Source organism: Aythya fuligula, chromosome 9, assembly GCF_009819795.1.
Source record: "Aythya fuligula isolate bAytFul2 chromosome 9, bAytFul2.pri, whole genome shotgun sequence".
Taxonomy (NCBI): Eukaryota; Metazoa; Chordata; class Aves; order Anseriformes; family Anatidae; genus Aythya; species Aythya fuligula.
Genome location: NC_045567.1, coordinates 19,156,419 through 19,182,950, shown reverse-complemented (window position 1 = coordinate 19,182,950; position 26,532 = coordinate 19,156,419). Strand labels below are relative to the sequence as shown.

Here is a 26,532-nt window from a genome sequence, read left to right as displayed (position 1 = left end):
GTTACAGCAAGAACATTACTGAAGTAATGTAGCAAAAGGACTTCATGCATTAGTAAGCCAAAATAGGAACCTGTGCCATGGCGATAGCTTTCCCTTCTAATGCCCTATAATGAGCACCTAGAAAAGGAAAAAAGACAAGAAGCCTTATAGAAAAAAATGCGTTTTGTTACACTGATGACCATTGTAAGCAACTCCACAGAAGTTTTCAGGGTTCTTCTTGATGTATACCAAAAAAAGCAAAAAGTCAAAATTAGAGCAACGTTAGGCAAGATTCTACCACGTTTTCCCATTAGTGCAGAATGCGAAATGACAGCTAATGCAGCTAATGCTTAGTACAAACAAAATAGTATCATCTTCGTACTTCTCACAAATACATGGATTCCACAGTTTACTTCCTTGCCATAAAAGAAATGCTTAAATGTAGTACAAACTTCATGTGTCTCTAAAAATATCATCCCAAGTTACCAAAGGAACCACTGGAGGGAAGGAAAAAAAAAAAAAACAAAAACCACAAACTTCAAATGGACATTTAAGAAAGAGCTGCGTGGAAATTCCAAATTTGTTTGGCATGAAAAGAAACAAAGACAATCTGTAGGTTGCGTTGTTTTTTTTGTATGTGTTTTTTTTTTTTTGGGGGGGGGCAAGGCTTTTGCATCAAGGGAAAGAAAAAAATACATAACGTGGGAAGAAAAACATTTTCACAAATACAATAAATATCATTTCTGATCCAAAAGCAAAGTGCGATGTAGAGTTTTCTATTTAAACAAAAACAACCTACATAATAATGCCTTAAATATCAACAAGTCAATTAGTGGTCAGCGCAGTAAAATAAATATCAACACATTGATTTATATTTTGTTTCTAGCAGCAAAGGTCATTAACCTACTGGCCAATGTGACAGTTTCACAGAAGTCCTATTTCTTGAGCTTGGTACTTTGACTAACTTGAGAAAAAGACTGAGTCTGGAAAACGGTACTACAGCTGTATGTTATTCTCCCCGTCCCACCTATGACTAATAGGATTTTGCCAGGACATGTTTTCAATATGCCTTCTGACTGCTGATTTGGAGAACAGCTTTCACGAAAAAAAATAAAATCAGGACCCACCCTGCTTCTCATGCTGAAAAGTATGAGTTTGGATTGGCTCGAACCCTACAGATATTAGTGGGGTGAGGTGTTTTCTCTTTGTAGTCAACAATTTTCTGTGCTGGAGGGAGAGTGGGAAGAACACAAACCATTAAGCAATGCTGGAAAGGGAGAGGCAAGCTTTGGTCACTCGCAGAGAAGGGCCACAACAGAGGGCTGGGGCAAGGCAATTAATCCCCAGCTGCTTTCCTCCTGCCTAGCAAACCAGTCCTCCTGCCGCTGGAATCTCACCGCCTGCTTTACGCCTGCTACACCACCCGCCACTTTGAAATTCTCAGGATGACGACACTCACTGCTTGTTTTCCTGTGAAAAACCAAACCAGCTAGGTGTCTGTTCAGGGGAGACTCGAGCCATTCCTCAAAACCAGACTCCCTTGCAGGGGAGCAGCCCACAAGCACAGCCACCCGCATCCCACGCGCTGCCTCCCGAATGTGGGAAAATACCACGCTTTCATTTACAGCAAGAGGGACATTTAACCACAACGCAGGGACCACGCTGGTCAAACACGCTCACCCAGCTCCTTCTGTCCCTTCGCAGCGGTGTCAGACTAGGAAAAAGACAGAACACAAAGAGAAAACCAGACCTTTGACTGCAAAGGATGAGGGGTAAAGGCTGACGGGAGACTTCTGCAAGGGGAATGGTCTTCAAGGTTGCAAAGAAAGTGAGCCAGGGGCAGGACAGCACAGGAGAAACAGACTTAGAGGCTGTGAAAACTGCCCAGTGAGTACTTTTCTACCTGGACACCCGTTTTTCTTCCTACCTTCTAATGTGCTCCGGTGCACAAAGCCCACAAAACTGGGCTTTGCACAGCGGAGGGGAGGGAATCCCATGCAAAAGGATGTCCATTGCCCTGCCCATATTCATGAGGCACGAATCAGCCTGGAACGATGCAGAGGGTTGCTTTTTTTCTTCTTCTTCTTTTTGCAAGAACTCACCCTGCAATTTAGGATTTCCTGGGATTTAGGAAGGCTGTGTTAAAGTTGCATGGATAGCTCACGCTCAGGTAGGTAGAGAGAACAATACACAGCTTCTGAGGAGCAGCCTTCTCTTTTGAGCAGCCAAGTGAGACAAGCCCTTCTGAAGTGGACTAGAAAGATTACCAAAAACTATCTGGATTTTTTGTTTGTTGAGTCATTTTTCATTTTTTAAGGCAAGCAGAAGATCCTCCTGGAATGCAAGAAGCAGGATCAGAATGGCAAAAACAGGTGGGGGGGGAGAATGGGGAAAAGGGGCAGGGTTACCTTCAACATCATGCACTAGGTACAATTTATCCCTAGTAAAATGCTACTGAAACCAATGGAGCTGCATCTAATTCAATCTGCCTAAAGAGGAGCGAGAGTCAAGGCATGATGCTTCCTCTACTCCCTCCCTGCACCTGCCACTGAAGTCGATGAAGCTATACTGGCGTACAGCTATAGCAGCACAGTGGGAATCAGGTCCAGGAGAGGTTAGCTACATGCTACACTTGCCACTGGAGCCAATGCTATAGAAAAACTGTGAACTGGATTCCAGTCACAGCTTCACAGCTACCTAAATGGAGTAGAAAAATGTCAGCCCTACTTCTGTTCTTTGTCTCCTTTCCACTTCCATTGAGGAACACCAAAACAGACACACCCTTTGTTGACATTTAAAAAGTTAACAAGTTTCATGAATACTTCTGCATGGCCAAAAAGCTTTTACTTAACCAATCATTACCCCTGACATTTACATCCTACCTAACTTTGGATTTTTATGGTCCCTAAAACAGTGAAGTTCACATCAAGGAATGGAATCAAAACCCAGTTTGAGATGGGAAAAGAAAGAGGGGAAAAAGTTTATCCAATATTGGTAGCCCTAGTTCAAAGGAACATTTAACCTCTCCTCTTTAACACCCAGTGGGCTTTGTTGAGGGAATGGCATGGAAGTGGGACACACTGACTTCTGCTTCCCAGGGTCCTGGCAGCCCTGCTCTCCCAAGGAATAGAGCTGTGCACCAAACACTAACACTCGCTCTCTTCTACATCACTATGCAAAGAAATTACAGCCAACAGCTCCTTGCAACCTATCCCTAACCCTACCCTGGCTAACGTGGAATCAGTGCACAGCACATTTCACCTGAGCAGGTTTGCTTTTCAATTCACTGCATTTAGCCACTGAAACCCCCACAGGCTCTCTTCAGGGAGATGAGCTACACCCATGGTGCGTTAAGGTCCCCAGCCAACAATGCCAAAATCCATTTTCATTGTTAACTGTTTGGTAGAAGAGCATTTCTGGATGTGGCTGATCAGCTGGCATCTACTGTCAGATCTTCAGAATGAAATCTGCATCACAGAGAAATGGGTAAGAGGCAAGACCCTCCGAAGTGGAGAGGTGTGCGTAGCCTTTTTACAGGCATGTGGAAAGAACTTACTGCAGGCTGCAATGAGGGCCACAAGCAGCAATTTGTGGACAAGTACACCCCTAGCTTGGACATTCACAGGCCCCATTCCTACCCCTCTTTCACAAGCTGCCCAGAGATTCACTCTGCTGTAGGGAGACATTCGGGAGCACTGCTCTGCGGCACACAAAGAGGGGAGCGGGCTTTGCACATGGTTCACCTGTGAGGTGGAACCACAGAAGTTCCCAGCACTTCTTGGTCTTTGCATATTCATGCAGAAGGCTGGGGAGACATCAAAGTCCCCCCAGCCACTCAACACAACGAAGAGCCTTAGATAACTAGCAAACAAACATCAAAAACACTTCATGTCCTGCACAGCGTCATCCTGCCAACTATGATAGAAAAAAAATCTAACCATACCATTAAGTTTGCAGGTGTTACACGTATAGCTCGAGAGCATGCTCCTATCAAATGGAGCACAAAGCAGGGCATGTGGCAAACAGCAGGCGAGAGACAAGCTGCTCTATTTGCAAACTACTACCGAGGGCGGCGCGTCATTGTACATAGCCTAGGTTCTCCATTTCATTTCTGTACCGCTGTTCGGACACCTTGCTTTTATGCTGTTTGCTTTCTAAGTGCTGCCTGAACTCCATCTCCTCGCTGGCCCCGGCATTGCACATGGAGCAGTAGAACTGGCCGCTGGGGGTGACACACATGGCCAAATCCCGAGGGATCCTCTGCCGTGAGCGGGGATTGAAGTAGGGACCTGAGGAAACAACACAAACGCTTACATGTATTTACCTATAAAAAGAAAAACTTGACACCCCTCACTGACAACTTCCAAGTCCAACAAATATTTAAAAAGCAGCCAAAGATCAGCTTCTTTAACTGATTCGAGTGAATTCATTTTTTCCATGACTTCTCAAATGAGATCCAGATTTACAGGGAGTGCAGCACACAGGGCAGCAGTACTCGCAGGTATTTTCCGAAGTGGGAGAGTGGACCTAGTGCCCCAGTTTTATTAAGAATCAATAGGGTCTTACAATATTAGGAGTCTAACCATTTAAGTAATGAGCCAATTATTTTTTTTAAAACCATCCAATTCCAGAATAGAGCAGTCTTTTGATTAGAATAAGCCGCCTATCTCAGTTTAAAATTATCACAAAATGATTTTTAATAGAATTTTAAGACATACCTTTTTCCAAATGACAGTGGTTAGAATGACAAGATAAAACCATGCTTCACCACGAAGCAGGGTTTCAGCTAATGTGCTCATAACATAAAATGAAAAAGAGAAAGAGATGCTGGGCTGGACACTATAAAACATGCTTTAAATTACAGTAAAGAGGCAAAGTTAGTAGCTAACACTTGAGGATGGGCTCTAGGAACAGATGCTCTTGGAGGGAGGCTAATGTGCTCTCTCCTTTGGGACAGAGGAGCACACCTACGGGTTGATGTGCTACAGGAGGAGTCAAAGCATCTGGCCACTGGCCAAGAAAATAAAGCAGGAAAATCGTCTCTGCTCAGAGTAGCCTTACGGATGGGCAGATGGTAAATTAAGTTACAAACTGAGAAACCAAACTACCAAGCGGGCTGATAAAACAAAGTGACTTTAGCAGCTGGGAAGATAGATACAGACAGGAAGGATCAGAGCTAGAACCAGCTCCTTTCACAACCTGTCTCTGCTAGACCAGAGCTCAGAAACAGAAGACAAACTGCTTAGTATTAGCATTATAATTCCAACTATAGACTAAAACAGATGCAAGCTCCCGATTACCTGTGTTGTTTTGAACTGTATACATATTTCTTCTGTTCTGCATCATCTTATATTCATTCCCTTCTTTCCTCGTCCTCCGTTTGCCTAGTTCCGATGCATCCCTGGAGATTAAACAAATATGAACAGCTGCGATTCAGAGTTTTCCGAGTAAAACGACTGCCAGAGACACTGCCACATGCTTTCAGCCTGAGCTTGAAGTTGAACAATACCTACGAGAACGAATTATTCTGTGCTTCTGCAAGACGCAGCCGTTTGGCATGATTTTTCCCTTGGTAGTGAGCCTGCGCCACAGCCGGAGAACTAAACGAGGCATCACAAAGCTTGCAGTAATCGTTCTCTGTGGCCAAGATCACTCGGCCACCTGGTTTACTGGATCCCATCTAGCAGCAAAGGGAGAGACAGCATGTGAAACACAAGAAGGATAAATCTCTGAAAGCCTTGAATCCCAGGGACTGAGACCAGTAGCGTGTTTGTCAGAGCGCTGGAGTTAGACCGTATGGATGAGGACATTCTCGGTGCTCCCCAAACTGTTCTTACAAGGACAACTTAGTTTTCTCTGCCTCAGCCTTCCAGGGAATCTGCAAATCCCCTGAGATATACGCAGTTAATAGTGACTTTCCTATAGAGGAAGGCTCACACTCACAGAAATGTAATGGTGCTCCCCTCTCATGTTTCCTGCATACCCCATCTCTGCACAGTTCCCTGACCACGCCAGGAGACGGGCAATAGCTGAGTTGCCAGACCTCTGAACCTTACCCTTCAGGTATGAAGATACCTGGGCCAGGATTTCCGAGGAAGGACCCAGCTGTTTGATTGGTACCCTGCCCTTCCAGGCAGCCAGGCACGCTGACTGGGGCAGCAACCAGGTCTCCTCAGTGTGTGTGTGTGTGTGTCATCCAGACAAAAGCGCTCTGCAAACAGCGCAGCAGCAGTGATTCACACAGCCCTGTCACTGCAGCACTTGCCAAGTCCAGTTGCTTTTGAAACTGCAAGCTTACAGACACACACACACACACAGTTCTGACTCATAAGTTACAACATGAATCCTCATACGGCCCCAAAGCCGCCTTTTTATTGCCACGGACCATTCTCTCCAGTGCAAGAAGCATCAGACACCCTAGCGGGTGCCTCACCCACATCCCACTACCTAGGACAGGACCCAAAGTCTTCTCCAGACCTTGATTCAGTTCCCTGAGCCGCAGTCATTTTACACAGGACTGAGTCTCCCTCTGGCGGCTCCAACAGCACATGTAGCAACCTGCCACTTACTGCAAATGTTTTTCTCTTTTGTACAGACCACAGAGACAAATGTTTTTGGGGGTGTGAGGCACAGCTTTGATCCCTGCAGCCCAGCTGAGATTCTCTGCACATACATGTGCAAGAGACAGGTTAGCTGCTACACCCCACAGCAACCAGAAGTGATAAACTCTACAAGCAAAAGTAAAAATCATCTCTTTTGCTTCTAATGTGCCTGAGATCGAATGAATCTGGATCACAGAGAGACCCATCCATCCACTCACCCTACACACAGGAATAACCACTGCAAAAGGAGCAACAAAAGAGGAATTAGACAACAGCCCTGGGCAATGGGTGCAGGAGCACCTAACACTTTTTCCACGTTTGCTTCACTCACGCAAGGAGGGATGATTGTGCAGGGCGGATGCCACACCCTCACGTCCAAGTGCTGCTCTGAAAAAGCTGCCTTACACCTGCTTTTAAACAACTTCAGTCAGCAGCACGTCAAACTTCCATAGCCAATATCTGCCTCTTCAGAGGAAAGCAAACAGCTCACAACAAGCCACCTCCACCTTCCTGTGCCATCAAGAGGAAAATTCTTTCCCAACTCTTGCATTAATCCTCCAGGTGTCAGATCTGCTTATCCTTATTGGGAGTTAGGTCAGAAGCAAGCAGCATGATCTCAGTCACCTTCCCATGCCTTACCTGAGCTGGAAGGGAGACAACCTGAGGCGGGGCAGGCTCAACCGCATTATTCATCCTGGCAGGTGCCGGACAGCTATTGGCAGCATAGTAATTTCGGAGTTTCTTACTATGGTTTTTACCCTGGAAAGAGAACTAAAATTAATCACTGTCCCAGTAATAGAATCTTACACTGAAAGCAAGCAGAGCCAGAGACAGAAAGGAAAAAGTGTCCATGAAGATGGCACTTCAGGTAAAGGAGCTGTCACTTGGAAAACAGCAGCTCTGATTTTAGGATATGCTGGCATCCTTCCCTTTAATCCAAAATGCTCATCAGCTAGCACTTTAGACCTAATTTTCAACCAATTTTCTGAAAACTGTAAGGTTACAATTAGTTCATCAGTCTGCTTCCATTTCACCTAAAATCAGTATCTTGTATTTTAGACATGAAATGTTAACTGCTTTACATAGCTTTCTTGATAAGCCTGAACACATACACACACATTTCTTGTCATGAGATTTCAAGCATGATTTCAAACATGGGACTGAATTTCTAAAAAAAAAACAAAAAAAAACTCTGCTTCACATTTTATTTTCTCTTGAAAAAATATATGTTGTAGCTCTTTCTCGTGTTTTGAAAACTTGAGAGAGGTATATGGGAGTATGTATATGTATTTTGGATATATAGTAAGGCATGTGTATAAACACAAGTTGCACCTTTTTAAATATAATTTTTGTCCCCTCATGACAGAAATACTGCAGAAATCAGATGTAAAATTGTAACACTAATTCAACCTACCCGTTCAATGTCTGGACAGCACTTTTTCAGGGCCAACAAAAAGCCTGATGTCTGGGCCTGCTGTCCTGAGCATACAGACAAACACTCTCTTGTATTTGCTGGTAAAGAAAGTTACTGTCTCCACATCTCACACAAATACACAAGGCAGACAGATTACTAGTAGAAGGGAGCGATGTAAGACCACAATATATTCAATGCCAGCAAAGAAACATATACAAACGGTCCCTAACCTATTTCAGATGAATCAATCAGAAGAGGTAGCTTCAGATTAGTTAACTCAAACAAAGCTGCTAGTGTGCAGCCACCTCAATACAGTGCTTAAAACCCACTGGAGCAGCTGAATTATTCCTCAATCTTTAGCCCACGCTGAACTCCGTGCTACAGCAGCGCTACCGGCAGCGCACACACTCACACAGGCACGGCTACACGCGAGCTGTGCCCCCGCTGCTCTGCTTACCTGGTAATGAGCCTGGGCTTGTTGTGCTGAATTCAGCGTGACATTGCAAAGCTTACAGCACAGAGGCTTACATAGTTCCTCCAGCATAGGGTCCTGCTCCACCGCCTTTGCAAGCTCTTCGTCTTGTGCGTGGTGAAGGGAAGGCCCCAGTCCGAGAGGTTTGGGTGGGGACAGCGGTGAGGTGGCTCTGGGCCTTGTAGCCACTGACATAGGAAGAGATGGAGGCTTCTCAGGATGAGGAAGAAGTCCTGCTTGCTGTAAAAGAATCATTGGCCAGGAAGACTGTGGGCATGCTACGTCTGAAGGATGAGGAGTCCTCTTCAGACCTAGACCAGAGAAACACAACTGCTGAAGCACACCATACTAACAGGAACAGTGACAACCCAGGGGACACCTACTGTAACTTCCCTGCCTCTCCTTTATGCCTTTTCACAATGCCAAGCAGCCATAAAGGCAACTTGTATCACTCACGGGAGCAGCAACATCCCACATAACCAGGGCAAGATTAAAAAATGACGAATACAAGAAGTGGACTGAAGCCTGAAATATAGCTGTTAGTACCCCGTGGCACCTTTCTGGAGGTGTGAAGATTCCTAAGAGCTCACAGTACCTGCCCCAGAGCCAAACCCTGCCCCAGCATGCCCACCCCACTGCTCTATGACTGCTAGGAGATGCGACCTCCAACACGTTCAGCACATAGAGCTGAGGTAACAGAAGGATACAACTGCTAGCAGAGGGATACAACCATCAGCCACGTCCTTTTCTGACAGCCTAAGGAGAAGCTTACACTCTAAGGCCTAAACAAATATTAAAATTTATTACCACTACTTGATAACTTAAAAAGAAAATACAAGTATTTCAAAGATTTATTTTATACAGACAGATATAGAATATACCTACACACAGAATACATCCCCCAAATACTCACAAAGACCTTCCTGAGCAAAAATATTCTAAAGTTAATTTTTCTCATGTAAGTCAACCAAAAGCAGAGGAGTACTAAGTGACTCGAGAACACCTTGCTGTACCCAGCCATCCCCCAATGGTTCTCTTCCCAGCTCTTCCGTGGTCTTGTTGAATGACCTTGAGCTATTTCTCTGCATTTCCTTTACTAACTACAACCTATGCAACATTTAAAGCTGTATTTTCTTCTGCAAGAATGGAGAGCTTATCCCATATTAACCTTTATTCAATTATTTCTCAGTTAATTCAAGTTCTTAGAACTAGCCCTACATTTCCAACAAGGGGTTCTCAGAGGCTAATTTAATTAAAGTTTATAAATCACATCTAAAGCCCGGGATGAACATTCCCAGAATAATGTGGAGCAGTGATACTATAAATCAAGGCACAGCTACTTCTGTTAATGTCTTATTAGCTTCTTATCGTAACAAATCCCGTTCACTGTTACACTGGGGTAGCAAAAAGCATTATCTTGGGTCTCTGCAGATCACTTCCAGCTAAGATTGCATTGGTAGCAACCATGTTTACGCTGTGGGCTTTGTTTAAGCGAATAGTTAGCCACATCTATATTTTAAAATTAAGAGGCTTCTGTAAAATTACAGGAAAGATAGATGATATGCCACCTAGGAACTTTGATCCTGAGTCACTTTTGAGAAAATAATTTGACTTCAAGGGCATTTAGGAACCTGGAGAAGCAGATAGCATTTATCTAGGATAACTTCTGGGATTTTCAATCTGCTAAAATTAGCAGGAGATAAATACCTTGCTACATTCAAGCTCTGGAAAATCCTAGTTGATGACTGCATTTTTAAATACTCTATCACCTTTGAAAGTCTGGCTCCAGAGAGGTCTATATACTATTAGGGAAAAAAATAATCAGTAGAACTAAAACACTCAAGTGACAAAAGCATTTCTGAAATCTTTACCTCTAAAACCAGATTTTTAAATAACACAAGATTGGAGAAAGTTCCATTACTATTAGCAACTAAAGGTAAGAAAAAGTAAAAACATGAACCAAAAGGTGACCATAAAAACAAAATCAAAAACAAGTTTACGACAACTAATTGAAACATGATAAAACAAAATCCATCATGAAGAAGAAAGAGGAAACACAGGAACAGCCTGGTGTAAATCACTCATCAGCAGCATAAATTCTGTACTGTCACCTAACTTCTCTCTGACTTTCAGCATAGGTTTTCCTGGCTAAACAGAATTATGGAAAAAGATGTTGCTGTCTTTAGTTTCCTCAACTAGTACTCTGTCCAATCAATTTCACTGGGGCTATTGATGGAATTAGTTCATATTGTAGATGGTTAAATGGATCATACCACAGGTCTATCAAGGCATCTTACATCAGCTATGCAAGCAGCCAAGCAATACCATCAGAGTCCTGCTTCAATACCATAGTGGGCCTCTTCCTTAAAAAGAGAGTAAATTATAGCTAAATACTTCAGAGAAGAATATAAAGTGATCTACACTAAATGGCAATTGGAATCCATCTGCTTAATTATGCATGAGTGCCTGCTGCATCCTCCATACGTATGTGGCATGGATGACATTTGTCAGGCACAAGATAGGACACTGCTATAGGATATGCATCCACAGGGGAAAAGATGGAACGCAATACTCTTTAAAAAAATCTTTATTTATAAGGCCATTTATTGTTTCTCAAAGTAAACAGTAGTCTGAAGATAAAATTAAGCCTGCATGAGCAATTTTAGAATTAGAACTTCTTGACTTTGCATATGCAACTCTGATGTTCTTCTCACGGCGATCTTCCATCATTGAAACTGCTCAGATTACGTTCACTTCTTTTGTCTGGATATTATTTAAAGGGGGAAAAAAAAAGGGCATTTAAATTCTACTTATTTATATGTCCCTTTAACACATCACCGCTGGTCACTACGGATACCTGTGCAGAAGTTAACAGGAACACTTTGACTCCTCCTTTCCATTCGCATGAAAAGCTGCAAAATTTTTACCCTTACAGAAGAGCAAACGATCAATGAACCTCCCCCGTGAAAGAGTTGTGCACATAACACTGCAGCCCCAGGGAGGGTAAGGACCTGCAGCTCTGCAGGCTGAGCTCGGGAGGCATTCTGCCTCACCACAGCATCTCTTCCATCACAGCCATGCCTCCTTGTGCACATTGCATGGCCGAGGACATAATTCCACCCTGTGCCAGTTGTACTCAGGTGGGTGTAAAGGACAGGTACGCCCCTCTCCTGCTCCTTCAGGTTGGGGCAGCCCAAGGACAGCACTGAAAGAGGAGACTCAGCCTCCTTGCCCTGAGTGCCACAGGGTGGTAGCACCTAGATCCTGCTGGTGGCACAGCTAACAGGGAGTGTGTCCCCAGCTGTCACCAACACGGGTCTGGGGAAGGAACTGATTTGGTCTGGATCTGAAATCTGGCAGGCACACACACTGTATGACCTTCCTTATCCATAGATGTAACTCACAAGACATCCACATGCAGAGCAGTGTTTCACTGGAATTAGTTTTAGAAAACTAGTTAGAAATTAAGAAAAACTGTAAGGTTGTTTTCTTCCAAGACAGGAAACGCTATCTCATAACACTGCTGCCACTTGACCTCTTTGCCAGAAAGTTTACCTTTGGCCACCTGCAGAATTTACCCTGAAAGATACAGTCATTTTACAGATTTGTGGAATATCCTGAGCTGGAAGGGACCCACAAGGGTCATGGACTCCAGCTCCTGGCTGCACGCAGGGCCACCCGAACATCACAGCCTGTGTCTGTGAATGCTCCTTGAACTCCAGCGGGCTCAGTGCCATGACCAGTGCCCGGGGGAGCCTTATAGTGCTGCAGGGATTGCATACAGTGCATTAAAGCCAATGCACACCACACACAGCTCTATGCTCATGCACAGGGCCTGCTGACCCTCTGCTGATGCTGATATGTACCGGGGCCCTAGGGCACTGCCATGCCCTAGCCCAGCAGGGTCTCCGAAGCCATGGTGCTGATGCTGGCATCCTAGCAGGCACCCCTGCAAAGCTGCATGCCTTGCAGTCTCGGTGGCAGATCCTAAGCCAAAATTAAAAAAAAAAAAAAACAAAAAAAAAACCTGCTATCCACCACCCTGACACAACCTCGAGCTGGGCACTACCGCACGGACACAGCGCCAGCAAACACCCCATAAAAATAAAACCAGCACAAAACGAAGGCAGCGAGCCCCAGAAACACCCGAACCGCCCCCAAACCCTGCGCTGAGCCCCCCCCCACAACCCCCCCGTGCGGATCCGGGGCCCGGCGCGTCCCTCCCGGCCCCGCTCCCCCGGCACCTACCGCAGCCGGGCCCCGGCGCCCCAGATCCGCCCGCTCCGCACCGCCCCGCTCCGCGCCGCCCGCAGCCGCTGCCGCTCGCCCGAGGCCGCCGGGGCGCCGGGCACGGCCGGGCCCAGCTGCAGGAAGTGACCGCAGGCAGCCGGGGCGGGGACTGCGCATGGGCTGCGGCAGCGGCACCGCTCGGCACGGCTGGGCATGGTTTAGCACGGCTTGGTTCGGCACGGCTTCGTTTAGTTTAGCACGGCTTGGCTCAGCTCGCCCCCTCCCTATGCAGCCCTTCCTTGCCCTCCTCCCGGGGCTGGCATGGGCAGGAGCCGGCCGTGCAGCCAGCAGCCCCCAGCCCCTCATGCTTAAGGTGTTGGAAAGTTGCCCCCGAGGTGTAGCAGCTGGGGCAGATCCCGGTCTGGAGGCCCCCACGGTGTTATCTCCGCTTCTTGTGGTCGCTGCGTCGTCTGCCAGCAGCCAGGCTCGCAGCTGAGCCTGTGTGTGTCCGTATAAACACCCGGGGGTGGCTGGTGGCAGCGGTTGCTGAGGTGTGTTATGCTGCCCTTCGAGCCACCGAGTGGCACAGGCTGCCATTTTGGGGTACATTCGGCTTTTGTTGGTTTTCCTCCATTTCTGCCCAAGAGGAGACAGCAGGGGAGAGCTGAGAAGCCAGAGCTGCGGCCAAGGCTCCTGGCAGCCATCACCCAGCCCCTGGGGACCCCCCGCTGGCCGTGCCGCGTGTCACCGATGCCCTCAGCATATTGGGATGGGCCCAGAGCCCCCCTATGCCACCGTTCCTGCTGTGGGGACACGTGTCAGCCCCACAGGGCGTGATCCCTCGGGATGTCCCACCGCAGCCCTCCCGCACTGTGTGGCGTTGGCTCTGGCTGAGCAGCCCAGCGCCGGGCAGAGACCCCGAAAAACCAAACACAATTTAAGCGACGCCGCCTTTAATTCCTATTTCCTGGGAGCACTCACTAGGTGCGTGTGCCCCCTTTCTAACAGTCAGAACCGCCCCGACTCCAGCAGCTCACGCAGCCTCTTTTACATTAACATTTTATTTTTCAATTTTACAAATTTCAACACTTTTTAGAGAAAACTTGAAGCATTCCTCACGCTGCCACTCGGGGCAGCCCGACAGCAGGCTGGAGACCTCCCCCCCCCCCCGCTTCTTCAGCGCCCTTAGGGGCCTGCTTCTCCTCTCCGTGACGTCACGCGGCGTGGCGTGACGTCACTCCGCGTGACGTCACGCCGGGTGCCACCACACCTCTCCCCCCTCCCTCCCCTCCTTTCCCCGGCAGCGCAGGCGCCCTGCGGCCTCCCCCCCCCCTCCTCCGCCTGGCTCCCCCCCCCCCTGCGGGCCGCGGTTCCCTTCCGGCGGGCGGCGCCTTCCCCGTCCGGGGTCAGGCCCCGCCGCCTTCCTGTTATTGCCCGGGCGGGAGGCGCGGGGCTGGGGCTGCCGCCGCCGCCGGGGGCCGTGGGGGCGCTGCCCGGCCCGGCCCGGCCCTGCCCGGCTCGGAAGCGGCCGTGAGGTGAGCGAGGGGCGGCGCGGGGCCGGGCCGCGGCCTCTCCCTGGGGGCTGCTGGCGGCCCGCTGAGGGGTGTGGGGGGGTTCCCCGGGGTGCCCGCCCGCTGCTTTCTCCTCAGGGCTGGGTCTGCCCCGCGGAGCTGGTTTGTTCGTGTCACAGCTGCGGTTCCTGGCGCTGCCCTGTGGGGTCTTTCCCTCTGCCGGGTGTTTGTGTGGAGGGCTCGGAGGATGCGGCTGAGCGGGGGGTGCGCTGTAAGCACGGCGTGCTCGGGATAAGGGTGAGTGAGGTGTGTGTTGGGGCTGTAAGCCTGCTTTAGTTTATCCTCCAGGGAGCCTGAAAGGAGGGGTAAGCTGGCTTCTGACTGGATTTCATTGCAATTCCATAGAGGAAATCTGCTTCTCAGCTCTGTTACCTCCTCGTACCCTTACGTCCCAGCTTTGAGCTTTAGCTCTTCTCACATTCATCGTGTGGCAGAAGTCAGCTTTCCCATCGCTGTCAGCATCAATCTGAACACCCCCCTGTTATTTTATAGAGATGTTCTTGGAGCGCTTGCTTCAGCTGTTTCTAAGCTACAGTTCTCCAGTGCCTTGTAATAATCAAAGTCCACCTCTTGTTGTGCATAAACAACAGGAGTTCCCAGGGATATTCCAGTGCTCGGGACGGTGGGGTTTAATGCTTGTCTGCTGTGGGGATCTCAGTAGATAATCAGTTCTGAAATAAAGCCCCATGCGAACATAAAATTTAACAATAAATAACGTTTTTCTCCAACAATAACCATGGCAAGCTCTGCCAGAGCAGTTATTTGGAAGTGTATTTTAGACGATGTCATTGTGTAGACAAACCCCACATTAGCCCAGCTCATAGTGTTTACAGGGGAATTTATGAAACCACAGAGCTCTGCCTGTGATCCATGAGGCGCTCTGCTTTTTCATTAAGACAATAAACACGACAGCTTCAGAGCTGCAGTTGGAGTTCTGCTCGAGCAGATGCCCTGCGCTTCAGAGGCGTTAACTTGATGCCAAACTTAGCAACCTGCAGACAACACTTCATGTTTTTCAAAGACTGCTTAAGCCCAGCCTATGAATCCGTGCCCAGATGTTTTTGCTGTTCTGCTCCTTCAATTACTCATTCTGTATTAATGGCAAAAATGTTTTGCTTCTTCTTACAGGTTACGTCCACTAGTTAGGGAACTGAGTGCGTGTGTGTGTGTGTGTTTTTCTGGAGCGTTCTTTGGAAAAGGTGGTGTAGCTGAGCTGTTTACAAAGCAGTTGTGCTTTATTGGAAGTCGTAAAGTAGCCCAGTGTTTGGTTAACTGTTTCTCTGTCAACCAGGCTGTTACTGCTTTCTGAAAGCGGGTGGGGAGCAGCGCTTCCAGGGTAGCTGTCCTAAAAAGTTGCTGGAAGTTTTGGATTAGGAATTCCTACAAGCAAGGGCTCTGCACTTAATGTCACAATGTCTCACAAAACCAACGAGATCATAAGAGGTTTCTAGTTACTGGGTGAAAATCATATATTTAAAAGGTGTTATTACGTGAAGAACAGACTTCTTTCTGAAAACAGCTGTTCCTCAGATTCAAGTACACACTGTGCTTGCTAATGGCTTGCTCGTGTGCAAGCCACTTTTGAAAAACCTTGATGATCATCACAGGTTTTAAGTCAGAGATTTATCTATAAATAGTTAAACAACAAACTTAAGGCTGGCATTTAGTCTGCAGAAACAGCTTTGTTAATGAATAGATGTTTTATGTACAGAATCCTTGCCATAGATCTGTTATGCTGATACATCAGTTCCAAATCATACCAGAAACACCACCATCTCATAGGTGGGTATCGTGTGTGTGTATATGATACCCACACACCTGCTTGCTTCGTCTAGTTGAGTACATTAACTACAACCTATGTCAATTTTGACAAAGCGCATGAAAAATGTTGTGCTTGGATGAAAGGAAGTGAAGATTTTTTTCTATTTAACTTTGATACAGGTGAGGAAACAGTTAAAACTAATTTTTTATGATATGTGACTGAAGCAGGAATAATACTTCAAAATTAGCCTTTCTAATTTAGTATTAAAGTAACATAAAAGTGAGTTTTGTCTCGTAACTTTCAGTTTTGTAATTACAGGAAAATGTCTGAGATCTAGTAAGTCTTCTAGTCAAAGACATATGGGTGTTTTGTGCATGTCCATGAGTTGGAGGGGGAACACTAGAGAGAGAATGTGTGTTTGTACTTCAGCAAACTGCAAAAAAAAAAAAAAAAAAAAAAGCTTCATGCCTTGAAGTGAAAGATAAGGTAGGGATTGTTTTTTTCAGCCCTTCATGCATTGTGTTCCATCCATCTAGGAGTTTTGTCTCTTCCTTTTAAAAAGCCACAAGTCCAGTTGCTCCAAGTGACCATGCCTGTCTGAAACTAGCTAAGACTAGAAAAGGCATAAAAATATTTAAGCTAAAACGGGGTGGGAATTTTTACTGTTTAAGTTGAATGTGTCATGGTAAAGAATTGTTACAAGTTTGTCTTTGTAGTATCCTAATCCCAATGTGCACGGTGGAGAGAGAAAATAGATTTGTTTCTCTCGGTATTTATTTGGACGTCAAACATGTGAAGTGTTTTGAGTTCGTGGTTGGTTCAGATAGCTCCCAGAGGTCCTTTCCAGCTTGAATTATTCTGTAATTCTATTTCTGAATGGTTAATGGAGTGTTAAATGAACCAGAAATAACTCTGAATACTCTCTTTTTTTCCCCTGTAACACTGCTGTAGTTTTAACTTGAAAATATGTATTTATTATTTTTAAAAGGAGGGAGGCTCGGGGGGAGTTAAACTGTTTTTAAAAGTTGCATTTTTTGTAAATTATGCAAGTAAACTGTGGGCAAACAGGAATGCTGCAGACTGAGTAGTGTCTGCAGTTCTGAATCTGCCCTCTGTCTGAGCAATGGCTTTGCAAACAGTGTGTCTGTTTTATATAGCATGCGTTTACACTTTGCTTCTTGGAAAGTATTTTCCTAGTTAATTCTGGATCAGATATTGTGAGAGGCAGTTGAAAAACCCTGTGCATTTCAAACAGGGAGTGTGAGGGACAGTGGAAATAATCACTTGTTCTCCATTAACAGCTACTTTTCTCAAAGCTGGTAACATGGGGAATTAAAGCCTGTGGCAGGCATGATTGAGCAAGTGCACTCGCTGGGAATGTTTACGGTCTGCTTCTGAAAAGTTACGCCTGAGTACCTGAACTCTAGAAACAAGGCAATGAAGTTCAAAGAAACCAACTTACTTTCGCAAAATTGAAAGAGAGAGAATGATGGAGGCCTTCAGAAGCCTTCACCTCGCTGGCGTGCTTCGAGCTCAATGCAGCAGCAGAAGTAAATCAGCTCTGCTGCGGTCTGGCGTGAAAGCAGCTGGGTCAAGCGTAGAACTTCGGGTTCAATGTTCTCCTGGTTTGTGCCTCGTTGCTTTTTACCGGTAGCAGGTTAGGGATACCTCAGATCTTTTTATTTATTTATTTTTGGCCACCCTATAGGTTAATTTTCTTGAATTAATGTTCTTAACCTATATACTTGGATTTTTTTTTTTTTTTTTTGTAGGGAAACTGGTGGTTTTACTTATAGCTTCCAGTTAAAGAAATACTTGCAAGGGGAGCTTTTGAGGATTGTGAAATGCGAAGCGTGTTTGTCAGATACGGGAGGCTTACTGAATTGACTAAAATTTACTGTAAAGTTCTCTGAAATTGAGACAGCTGAGTCACATTATTGGCTGTACATTATGACCCTCTTCTAAGGCAAAGAAATGTGGAGAAACATCCCTTGTGTATTTTCTTTCTAAGTCGAAACAGAAAAGAAAGGAAAGGGAACTGGAAGTTTGCCTCCTAGATTGTACAGTATGTCAAAAGACTTATCTGTGGCTCAGACTGAACAGTTTTTTTCACACTAATTATTTATTTAAGGTGCAAGGCAGCCAGTCTTTTGCCAGTACTTAATGTGGCACTTAATTATGATGAATGCCTCTTCCAAGACTCCTCCTGACATCTTTTGATTCTTGCTGTTAACCTGGGTCATGGTCCCCTTCCAGAAGCATAGATTTTCTGCTGTGATTGCATTTGTTGTCTGGGAAATGTCTTAAACTCACTGCTAAACAGCTGATAGTCCTTGTGGTGGACATGACCTTTGTTTTTTTTCTTCCAATAGAGCAAAAGGTTATGCCTGGTTGCAACCTAATTCAGTCTTTAAGATATTAGCAGTCAATAAAGAAACCAGCAGTTCTTGAACATCCTGAAAATGCAAAAAGCCTTGAGCAGGACTGAAAAGAAAATACCAAAATTCAGAACTTCAGCTGAAACAAATCTGCCATAAGCAGAAATACCTCCCTGCTCTCTCATCTGAATATAATAGAACAAAATTTTCTGTACCTGGAGATTTTGGCATCTGACTTCCTAGAGAAGCGATGAGACTAATTTTTGGGAAGATGTAGGCAAGCTAAGCACTGACCATCTGGGCTTACAGGCACAAATAAAGTAACGCTGACCAGAGAGTGAAGGCTGTTTTTTTTGTGCAAGCACAGTGGAGATTAACTCTTTTTCTCAGACTTCACAAATATGCTTTGTGTGGTGAGACGTGTTATTACCTAACTTTGGTACTTGTGCTGTTAAGTAACTTTTCGTTAAGGATGGAAAATAACGAAGTGATCCTTGACTACAGACATAGCTTTAAAATCAAGTTAATTCAGTTAACATGGGGAGAAGCTTCTGGATAGACTCCCTTTGGGAGACGGGAAGTAAATACTTCCATTCCAAATAATACTCTAAAATATGCATGTTGTGGTCATTAAACTGCTTAGATTATAAAACATACCACTTACTCTTCATTTTTGTATTTATGTTCCCAGCTCTGAGCAGAATAATCAGCAAATGCTACTGCTGGATTTTAGAAGTGGAGATGGAACTCGTAAATCTGAAAACTTCTGCTGGGCTTTGAAAAGTGTATGTGGATGCTGAGCATCCAGTTCTGCTTATCAGTGTATCAAGGCAGTCTCCATTGCTGGGAGGAAAGTAGTTAACAAATTGTATTTCATATTCTTGCAATTTCATGCTGTTACCTCTGAGATCTTTGGTTTTAATATTAAGTACTATAGAAGAGCACTTGTCCCAAGGAAACCTCTTCTGTCGAAGTGAAAGAGCTAATTCTTAAGCAACATCCAGGCCTGTGCCCGTGAGTGCCACTTCTAGTCTAGCAAGCTTGTTATGGGGATTTATAATAAATTATGTGTTCTGGTGTAAAATATGGGAAAGTACGTGAAATTGAGATGCTGTCTTTTAGAGGGTATACTTAAGAAGTTATGTGATTTTTTTTTTGGATGCGTTTTTTATCTAAAATAACGTATTTAAAGTGGACTTTAACATCTTAATTCAGTAGGTGAAGCATAATTACTTTGCTTGTTAGTAAATCCTAATAAGCTGTCTTCCTCTCCAACTTGCTCTGAAATGGAGGAGAAAGCCCTGCTGTAGTTATCGCTGCTGAGCAGCGCTCCCTTGATCTTAGATAGCTCCGACTTGGAACGCTTTGACATGTAGAGGAAGATGGCATAACAACTATCGAGAGATAAAGGATGAAAATGTGAACTGGTGAGCAACAAAACTACATGAACAAAAGGAGAGCAAAAGCTATCCCTGACTCTCAAGCCTCTGTTTGATTGTGTTGTCAAATTACTTTGCAATCCAGCTCTTCTTTCACCACCCCTTTTCCAAGCCCTTCATTGTACAGCAGCAGACAGGACGGTATCGCAAGCACCTGCAAGGTGATGTGAGAAGTGTAACCATTATTACAGCTTCTGGTCTCTTCTTGCTGTCCTTTTGCATGAGCAGGTTTTGTTTAAAAAAAAAATTAAATAAATAATAAAAACAAAATAAAGATGAGTTAGATGACTTGCCAGTATGGTTACTCTCCCTAATTGGTGTTTCTTATGGGCTAGAATTAAATCCCAAACACTTCAGCTGGTGCGATGTTCTGTTTCAAGGTTACACTCACCAGGCTTCCAGTCCTTTTGAATATATACATTTGCAAAGGCGTTAACAAAATGTTTCCAGAGCACCTTGTATTAAAAACACTTCTTGTTTGAGGTATATAAAGTGCTCTTAATAGCAGACACTGACCACCACTAGTGTTACTTTGGCTTTTTTAGAGAAAGTTCAATCACTGCAATACAGCCTTTCTAGCAGAGCTCTGATCATAGTGGTAGGCAGCACATCCCAACCTATCCATGTGTTTCATCAGCTGTGGAAATGAAAGCAATTTCCAAGCAGGGGAGTTGAGAAATCTTCAAGTTATTGTGGGGAAGTTGATGGCATTCAGTGGTTAAATGCCTGTGAGCTTATGTCACTTTCTTCTTAGGAAAGTTCCTGGTATTTGTAAATATCTGTCTAGGCAAATACTGGCAGTTTCTTTCAGATATAGTAAATGTGAATTGGGGAACAGCTTGAAGGACAGGCAGGAGGTGCCCCAGCAGCAAGCTCAACGTCTGGTCAGCGCTCCCTGGAATTAGTGCTTTCACAACCTGGGCCAGCAGCTGGAACCAAAACACACGGAGGCTCCTCCAGGTTTCACAGAAACTTCGCTTTATTTATAGCTTAAATAAAGCCGTCGGTAATAAATGAGCCCTGACACTGCTCAGGTAGTCAGTAAAGCTCTTCATCATCCCAGTGTTTGCCTTTCAGCAGGGTTACCTTCCGCTAAATACACAGCGACTGGCTCTGTGTCGCAGGCTGCTGGGAGTGGTGCTCACAATTTTGCCTGACTCCGAAAAAGCCCAACTACTCTGCTGTGGTGGCTGTAGGTTGGGAAGAAGCAGGTGACTACTGCAGGGCAGGGTTCCCAGAACGGGATGCCTTTGCCTCCTGTCTTATTCTACGTCTCTGTCTGGGTAGGGCTTCCTGAGGGCTGGGTTAATTTTAGCTGTTTGTAGGGTGAGAGGGATTAGCTGCAAAAAAAAAAAATTTCACTTAGGTAGCTGTGGCTTTGTGTTAAGTCCATCACAGACTTTCGTTCAACAAATGATTTTAGAGAGTTAGGAAATACCTCAGTGGAAAATGCGTGGGGTTGTTTTGGTTTTAGTTGAGGAGCTTAAAAAACAAAATGAAACACTACTTCCATGGCTTTTGCTGAGGCATGTTTTTTTTTAAAAATGCTCTGTCAAAAGTGAAGCTGCATCCCAACTTCTGTTTGCCAGTAAATAAATTGTAATGCATGTTATTTGTTTTTTTTTTTTTTTTTAAGGAAAGTCAGCATGGCTATGCAAACTAAACCTGTGCTTCTACAAAGGCTGTTTGACCACAGAAGTGAGCGAAGACAGAAGAAATGGAAAACTAGTTATATTTGGATTACAGAACAGAAACTTCTGTCTTCCAGTTCGCTCTTCTATATTTAATATTTAAAAAACCTGCAGAGTTGCAGAAATTCTGCTATCTAGTGCCACCTCAGAACTTATTTTTTATTTTACGCTGTTGCTTTCGGGGTCTGGAGCAATTCCTTCAGGGCAGCAGAAACCTTTTATCTCAGTTTACCGTTGCTCTCAGACATTGTTCTGAGCAACGTGATGTGGGCTGTGTACACAGCGTGCTCCAAGTCAAAATCTGTTGAGTTCGGCATTTTCAGCTCCTCTGTAGTAAAGGAAGGGCTCGTGGGGTGGGTCTGCTGGGGAAAGATAAAATTAATAAACAGCAGTTGGCCTGATTTCAGCCCTGTTTTCTTAGGAACGTGTGTTCCCTGTGCCCCCATCCCCGTGAGCTGTTGGGGTGCCCGGCAGACAGCCCTGACTGTGGCAGAGGGCAAAGTGCCACATTTAGGGTCTGCAGTGCCTCAGTGTCCATCTGCGTTTCTTTCCCTGCCCTTCTAGGTATGGTAGCAGGAGGAGATTTCCCCTCTTTTTTCCCTAGGACTAGAGGTTCACCTTGCTGCAGCACGGATTTACTCCCAAAAACCGGGGGCAGCTCCAGGAAGCCCCCGTGTCCCAGCTGCAGCCCTGCCCAGCTGCTTGCCTGGGCGAGAGCTGGGAGCAGCACACAACACCTGGATTCGTCCTGCTCCGGCTCCTTGTCCTTGTCCCCGTGCCAGCACTTCCTGTTTTTAAAGATCCTGTTTACTGTCTGGGTTCCAAATATCCCAGGAAGGGGGGAGGATGGGAAGAAACAGAAAGAAAAGTAAACAGTGTTATTTAAGGTGGAGCTTAATGTTTACGCCTGTGCGTGCATATATAGCGTTTGTTACCTACCTAGTCCAGTTTCGTGGAAGAAATTCTGGAGTAATCTGTTGTTTACATCATTCTCTGCTAATTCCCAAAAGCAGAAGACTCTGCATGCAAAAACTAAAAGAGAAGCCCTGTGTACGTTTTGTCACCGGTATAAAAGAGAGTATTAAAGAAAATATGTAATCATGGCAAAACCTTATTTCTGTTGGTACAGAGTGGCTTGTCGCTCTGATTTTTGTTGCCTAACTTGGAGGCTTTTGACTTAAACACCTTGAAAGGATGGGAGTGCTGCTCACCGAGCTCCAGGGCGCACACCTAGCTGCAGAGGAACGGCCCCAGCACAGTCAGAGGAGTAGTTCTCATCCCACGTGCCTGCAGCCAAGCTATGGTCAAAATAGTGGGTAAGCACACGTATGGAGAGTAAAGAGGAGGTGCCTTTCTGCCTCTGCACTGCACTTTGGGGCTGCTAGTCTCTGTGAGTACAAGATCCTTTCCTTTGAGGTAAAGCTAGAAGTGGAATTAGTGAATGATTTTGGTCTAAAGAAGAGATTTAATTCCAGGCTTTCCTTTGTTTAACAAAGAAAACAAATCTGCCTTTAACTGGCAGAAAATGTTCTGGGACAGACATTCTGCTCTTGGTATGTCACGGGATCCCTAGGGAAAAAGCACAATCGTGGTGGGAGTTGCAGAGGTCACCAGCGACTTGCAGATGCCTCTTGCTCGTGCTCCTGTGTGCGTGGCTCCCAGGCAGCCAGCGGGGCTGCACACAGCGTGCTTGCACGGGTGGGGGTGGTCAGGGGGCTTGGAAAATAGTGTGATGTCAAGAGCATAGCATTTGTGAAGGTGTTTTGTTCTTATTTAAAAAAAAAAAAAAAAAAAAAAAAGATTCCAGCAGTAATATTTCTGGTTTTAAAATCTGTTCATCTTGTGCTTTTTTCAGCTGTTTGTTTGATACTGTATTTTTTTTCTAGCATTTTTTCAGTATTGGCCAGCAATACTACATAGTGAGTTCTTTTTTTTCCTGAATGACCTCACGATTGATTTTACTTGAGGTTCTGGATGTCACTACAAGCAGAATCCAAGGATATTACTTTCTGAAACAAACAACAAAAAAAAAAATTTGCATGTGATAGAGCTCTGAATGAACTAAACTAAAACTGAGTTTCACTAGTTTCCAGTGAGAAAAAATGTTGTATTTCAGCTGTGCTACAATTGTACAGATGCTACCAATAATGTTAATTTGTTAGCTCAGTCTAGAACAAAAGTACTGGGTGCTGTTGGGGCAGGGGGGACAAGTATGTAACTCCAAGTAAAACTGGTATTGTTAGGAATATTTGCGTGTCTGTTTCAGAAGGAAACAAAATGCTATGAGATGTGCTTTTGACTGTTCAATCCCTCTGCGTGCTCGTTTCCCTTGAGCTGCTGGTTGCGATCTGATAAGCAATTCTGCGTATTTGTGCCTTTTCTGTGAAAGAATAAAGACAAAAATAATACAGAAGAGACAGACACGTAACTTGCAATGCATTGGTCTCCTGCTCTCTGCTAGAGACAAAGCAAATGTTGCTGCTGCGTGTGACAATGCTGTAAGGGAGGACAGTCCCAGACATCTTTGTACTAGTCTTCCTGCAGTTTGGAAAAATGCCAGCTTGGCAAGCAGGAAGAACAAAAGGACAAGACTGAAAATATCTAGTCTGAGGCAGCCGTACTGTCACCACGCAGCAGGTTTGGACAGCAGCAAAATGAGCCAGGCAACTCTGCCCAGTTCTCTTCATGGTGAGTTTTGGGATGACTGCGTCTGACAGTGACAGTAAAACATTTTGGGCTTGAGCAAGATTGAAATTTCAGGGACAAAACAGAATATAGATGTTTGCGTTCTGAAGAGGGTTACTTTTGTTGCAGGCTTTTATTTTTTTCATGATGTTGGCTTTGGGGATTCCATAGAAATAAAAATAGCTTGTTTGGGGGAATTGGCTGTAGCTGGTTCTTCTGCCAGTTTGATAGGGAAGTGAGGAAATCTTCGAACCCACACGTGAGTGTGCAGTAAACTGGGATCTATAAACGTGGTTGGATTGTTTAATGAGCAGAAGAATTTTTCATTGGAAGCCAGTGGTTAAGAGTCTAGAGGAAACTTCTAACTGGAAAAGAATTCAAATCTCCATACAAATCTTAATGAGCAGCTCCTTGATACCAAAGATACCACCAATTATTATAAGGCATTACTACATCCTGTTTATGACAGCAGTGTAATGAGATTTGTCTTACAATTGGAGAAGCTAATGGACTTCAATTAAAGTTTAGGAGTTTACTGAATGAGTAATTCAGTTTCAAGTACAGCCTGATAAAATTGTATCAAGTGTTTAGTCTGCTCTTTTGCATTGATTTTGGTCTCCTAGTTTACCAAAAGCAAATTTTGAAGTCTTTTGTCTTAAAATCTCTTATTCTAAATTCTGTAGCTGTTGGACTGTAGCTGATTTCTACCGTATAAGAAAACAGATCATATAAGTTAGCAGTAATTTGCTAAGTGTGGAAGCAAGTAGGAATCAGTATTTTGAGAGGCATGTTCTTTCACTTCCCTTTTTTCTTCCTCGTATTTTATTTTTGAACTGAACTTCAAAATCTGGTCACTGTTGATGCTTAGCAAGGTTAGTGATGGAGAATGTGCTTAATGGGTCCTGAGGGCTGCAGTGAGTTCAGAAGAATATGGTCTGATCAATGGGTGCTTTGAGTTTGGCTTTCTGACCATCTGTGGTATCCCGAAGCTTTTGGCAGAGGAACAAGGTTTAAGGTATTTTGGGAAGGTCAGAGATTGCAGGTGTGCTGTAGTGATCATTTGATGTGTTTGCACGGAGCCATAGCTGGATCTAAATCTCTCTCGAATTCTCTTAAATTACACTCCTTCGACTGTCGAAGAACATAATTGATTCTCTTTATTCCAGGCAGCTTTCCAGATTTGAAAGTGTACACAGAAACACAAGCTGCCAACTATACTTCAAAACTGTTTCTGTTTACATTTTTGCTTTCCAAATCCAAACCCTGGAGGCGTGCTTACATGCACAAGTAAAATGAATGTGCACACAAAATGACTATACACACAGCTCCAGCACATGTCCGTTTCCCAATTTAAAACAAAGCTGCTGTTTTGGTGCAGTTGCTCTAAAAACAGTGTCGATTCTGGGCTGTCCCTTTTGGCCCATTTGCAAGTCTTTGTTTGGAGGGGGAAAAAAAAGTATTGGCAGTTAATGTTTGGGGAAAAAAAAAAGTCAAGGATGACATTTATTTGGAATAGATAGCATCTAGAAGGATTTAATGTGTATGTGCCCTGCGGTCCTGCTCCCTGCCCTGCATAGACCCCGGCGTTCATCTCAGGCTCCAAGGTGCTCTCGGCAAGGCAGCTGAGACAGCAGAACCCAAACTGAGAAGGGAAAAGTGAGTAATTCTTCACCACTTCAATCCATCCGAGCCTGTAAGGAGCTGGCTCGGGGTGCGGGGTGCCAGCGTGATGAGGAATGAGAGCACCTGCCTTGGGCAGGGAGGAGATGGGCTCCAACAGCCGGCGGTGCGGAGCAGCCTGACCAGGGCTGTGGGGCTCAACTTAAAAGGCTGCTGGTGTGAACTCAGCCTGTGCTGTGAATAACTAATTTGATTGTGGTCCATCTGTATTATCATTGTTTGTATGTGGGGACAAGAAAGTTCTTAAGACTGCATATTCTTGCTTTGTGGTTGTTTTTTTTTTTTTCATGCTGGTTTATGTGTTAAGAGGAATGTGTTTATGCCTATGCTTGTAATTAAGAAATGTAAATATAAACATCTGATTCAGCCCTATGGAGAGGGAGTTTTGCTCATGCTTCGCCTGATCAAAAAAAGATGGTTTTTAACCTTCTGTGTATTTCTTTTTATCTGTAGACTGAGGATGGTTATCAGTAATTCATAATTCTCCAGGCTGCTGTGAGTGGTGTTATCTGGGTTCATTTGTAACGTTTTGTAATTGGAAAGCTTTCCTGGTCTGCCTCCTTAAATACACCGCGAGTGTGCTTAGGGCTTTCCATTTCAGAGTCTGCTCGCTGAGACCATTACAACGA

The 26,532-nt window shown here is 44.9% G+C and overlaps 2 protein-coding genes across 3 annotated transcripts in view; one reads left to right on the top strand and one right to left on the bottom strand.

The window, feature by feature from the left end:
• Positions 1 to 2,055: 2,055 nt before the first annotated feature.
• On the bottom strand, positions 2,056 to 12,759 carry ZMAT3 (zinc finger matrin-type 3). The gene is made up of 6 exons (XM_032193061.1): positions 12,716 to 12,759; positions 8,453 to 8,778; positions 7,221 to 7,340; positions 5,493 to 5,659; positions 5,280 to 5,380; positions 2,056 to 4,268 (listed from the first exon to the last, which is right to left on the bottom strand). Exons 2-6 carry the CDS (start codon positions 8,720 to 8,722, stop codon positions 4,057 to 4,059), a joined length of 870 nt encoding a protein of 289 aa, XP_032048952.1. The 5' UTR covers positions 8,723 to 8,778; positions 12,716 to 12,759; the 3' UTR covers positions 2,056 to 4,056.
• Positions 12,760 to 14,171: 1,412 nt separating this feature from the next.
• The window catches only part of PIK3CA (phosphatidylinositol-4,5-bisphosphate 3-kinase catalytic subunit alpha), a 42,377-nt gene continuing 30,016 nt past the window's right edge, over positions 14,172 to 26,532 (top strand). For both annotated transcript variants that reach the window (XR_004253591.1, XM_032192866.1), the window contains exon 1: positions 14,172 to 14,232. The gene's annotated coding sequence lies outside the window, so the exon portion shown is untranslated. The remainder of the gene's footprint in view (positions 14,233 to 26,532) is intronic.

What these genes read in the sequence shown, in the direction of transcription:
- ZMAT3 (XM_032193061.1), bottom strand. Translation starts at nt 8,722, where the DNA reads ATGATTCTTTTACAGCAAGCAGGACTTCTTCCTCATCCTGAGAAGCCT. An exon ending in TTGTCTCCCTTCCAGCTCAG is followed by an intron (nt 5,660 to 7,220) that starts GTAAGGCATGGG and finishes CTTTGCTGCTAG; the next exon opens with ATGGGATCCAGTAAACCAGG. An exon ending in GCACAGAATAATTCGTTCTC is followed by an intron (nt 5,381 to 5,492) that starts GTAGGTATTGTT and finishes TTTAATCTCCAG; the next exon opens with GGATGCATCGGAACTAGGCA.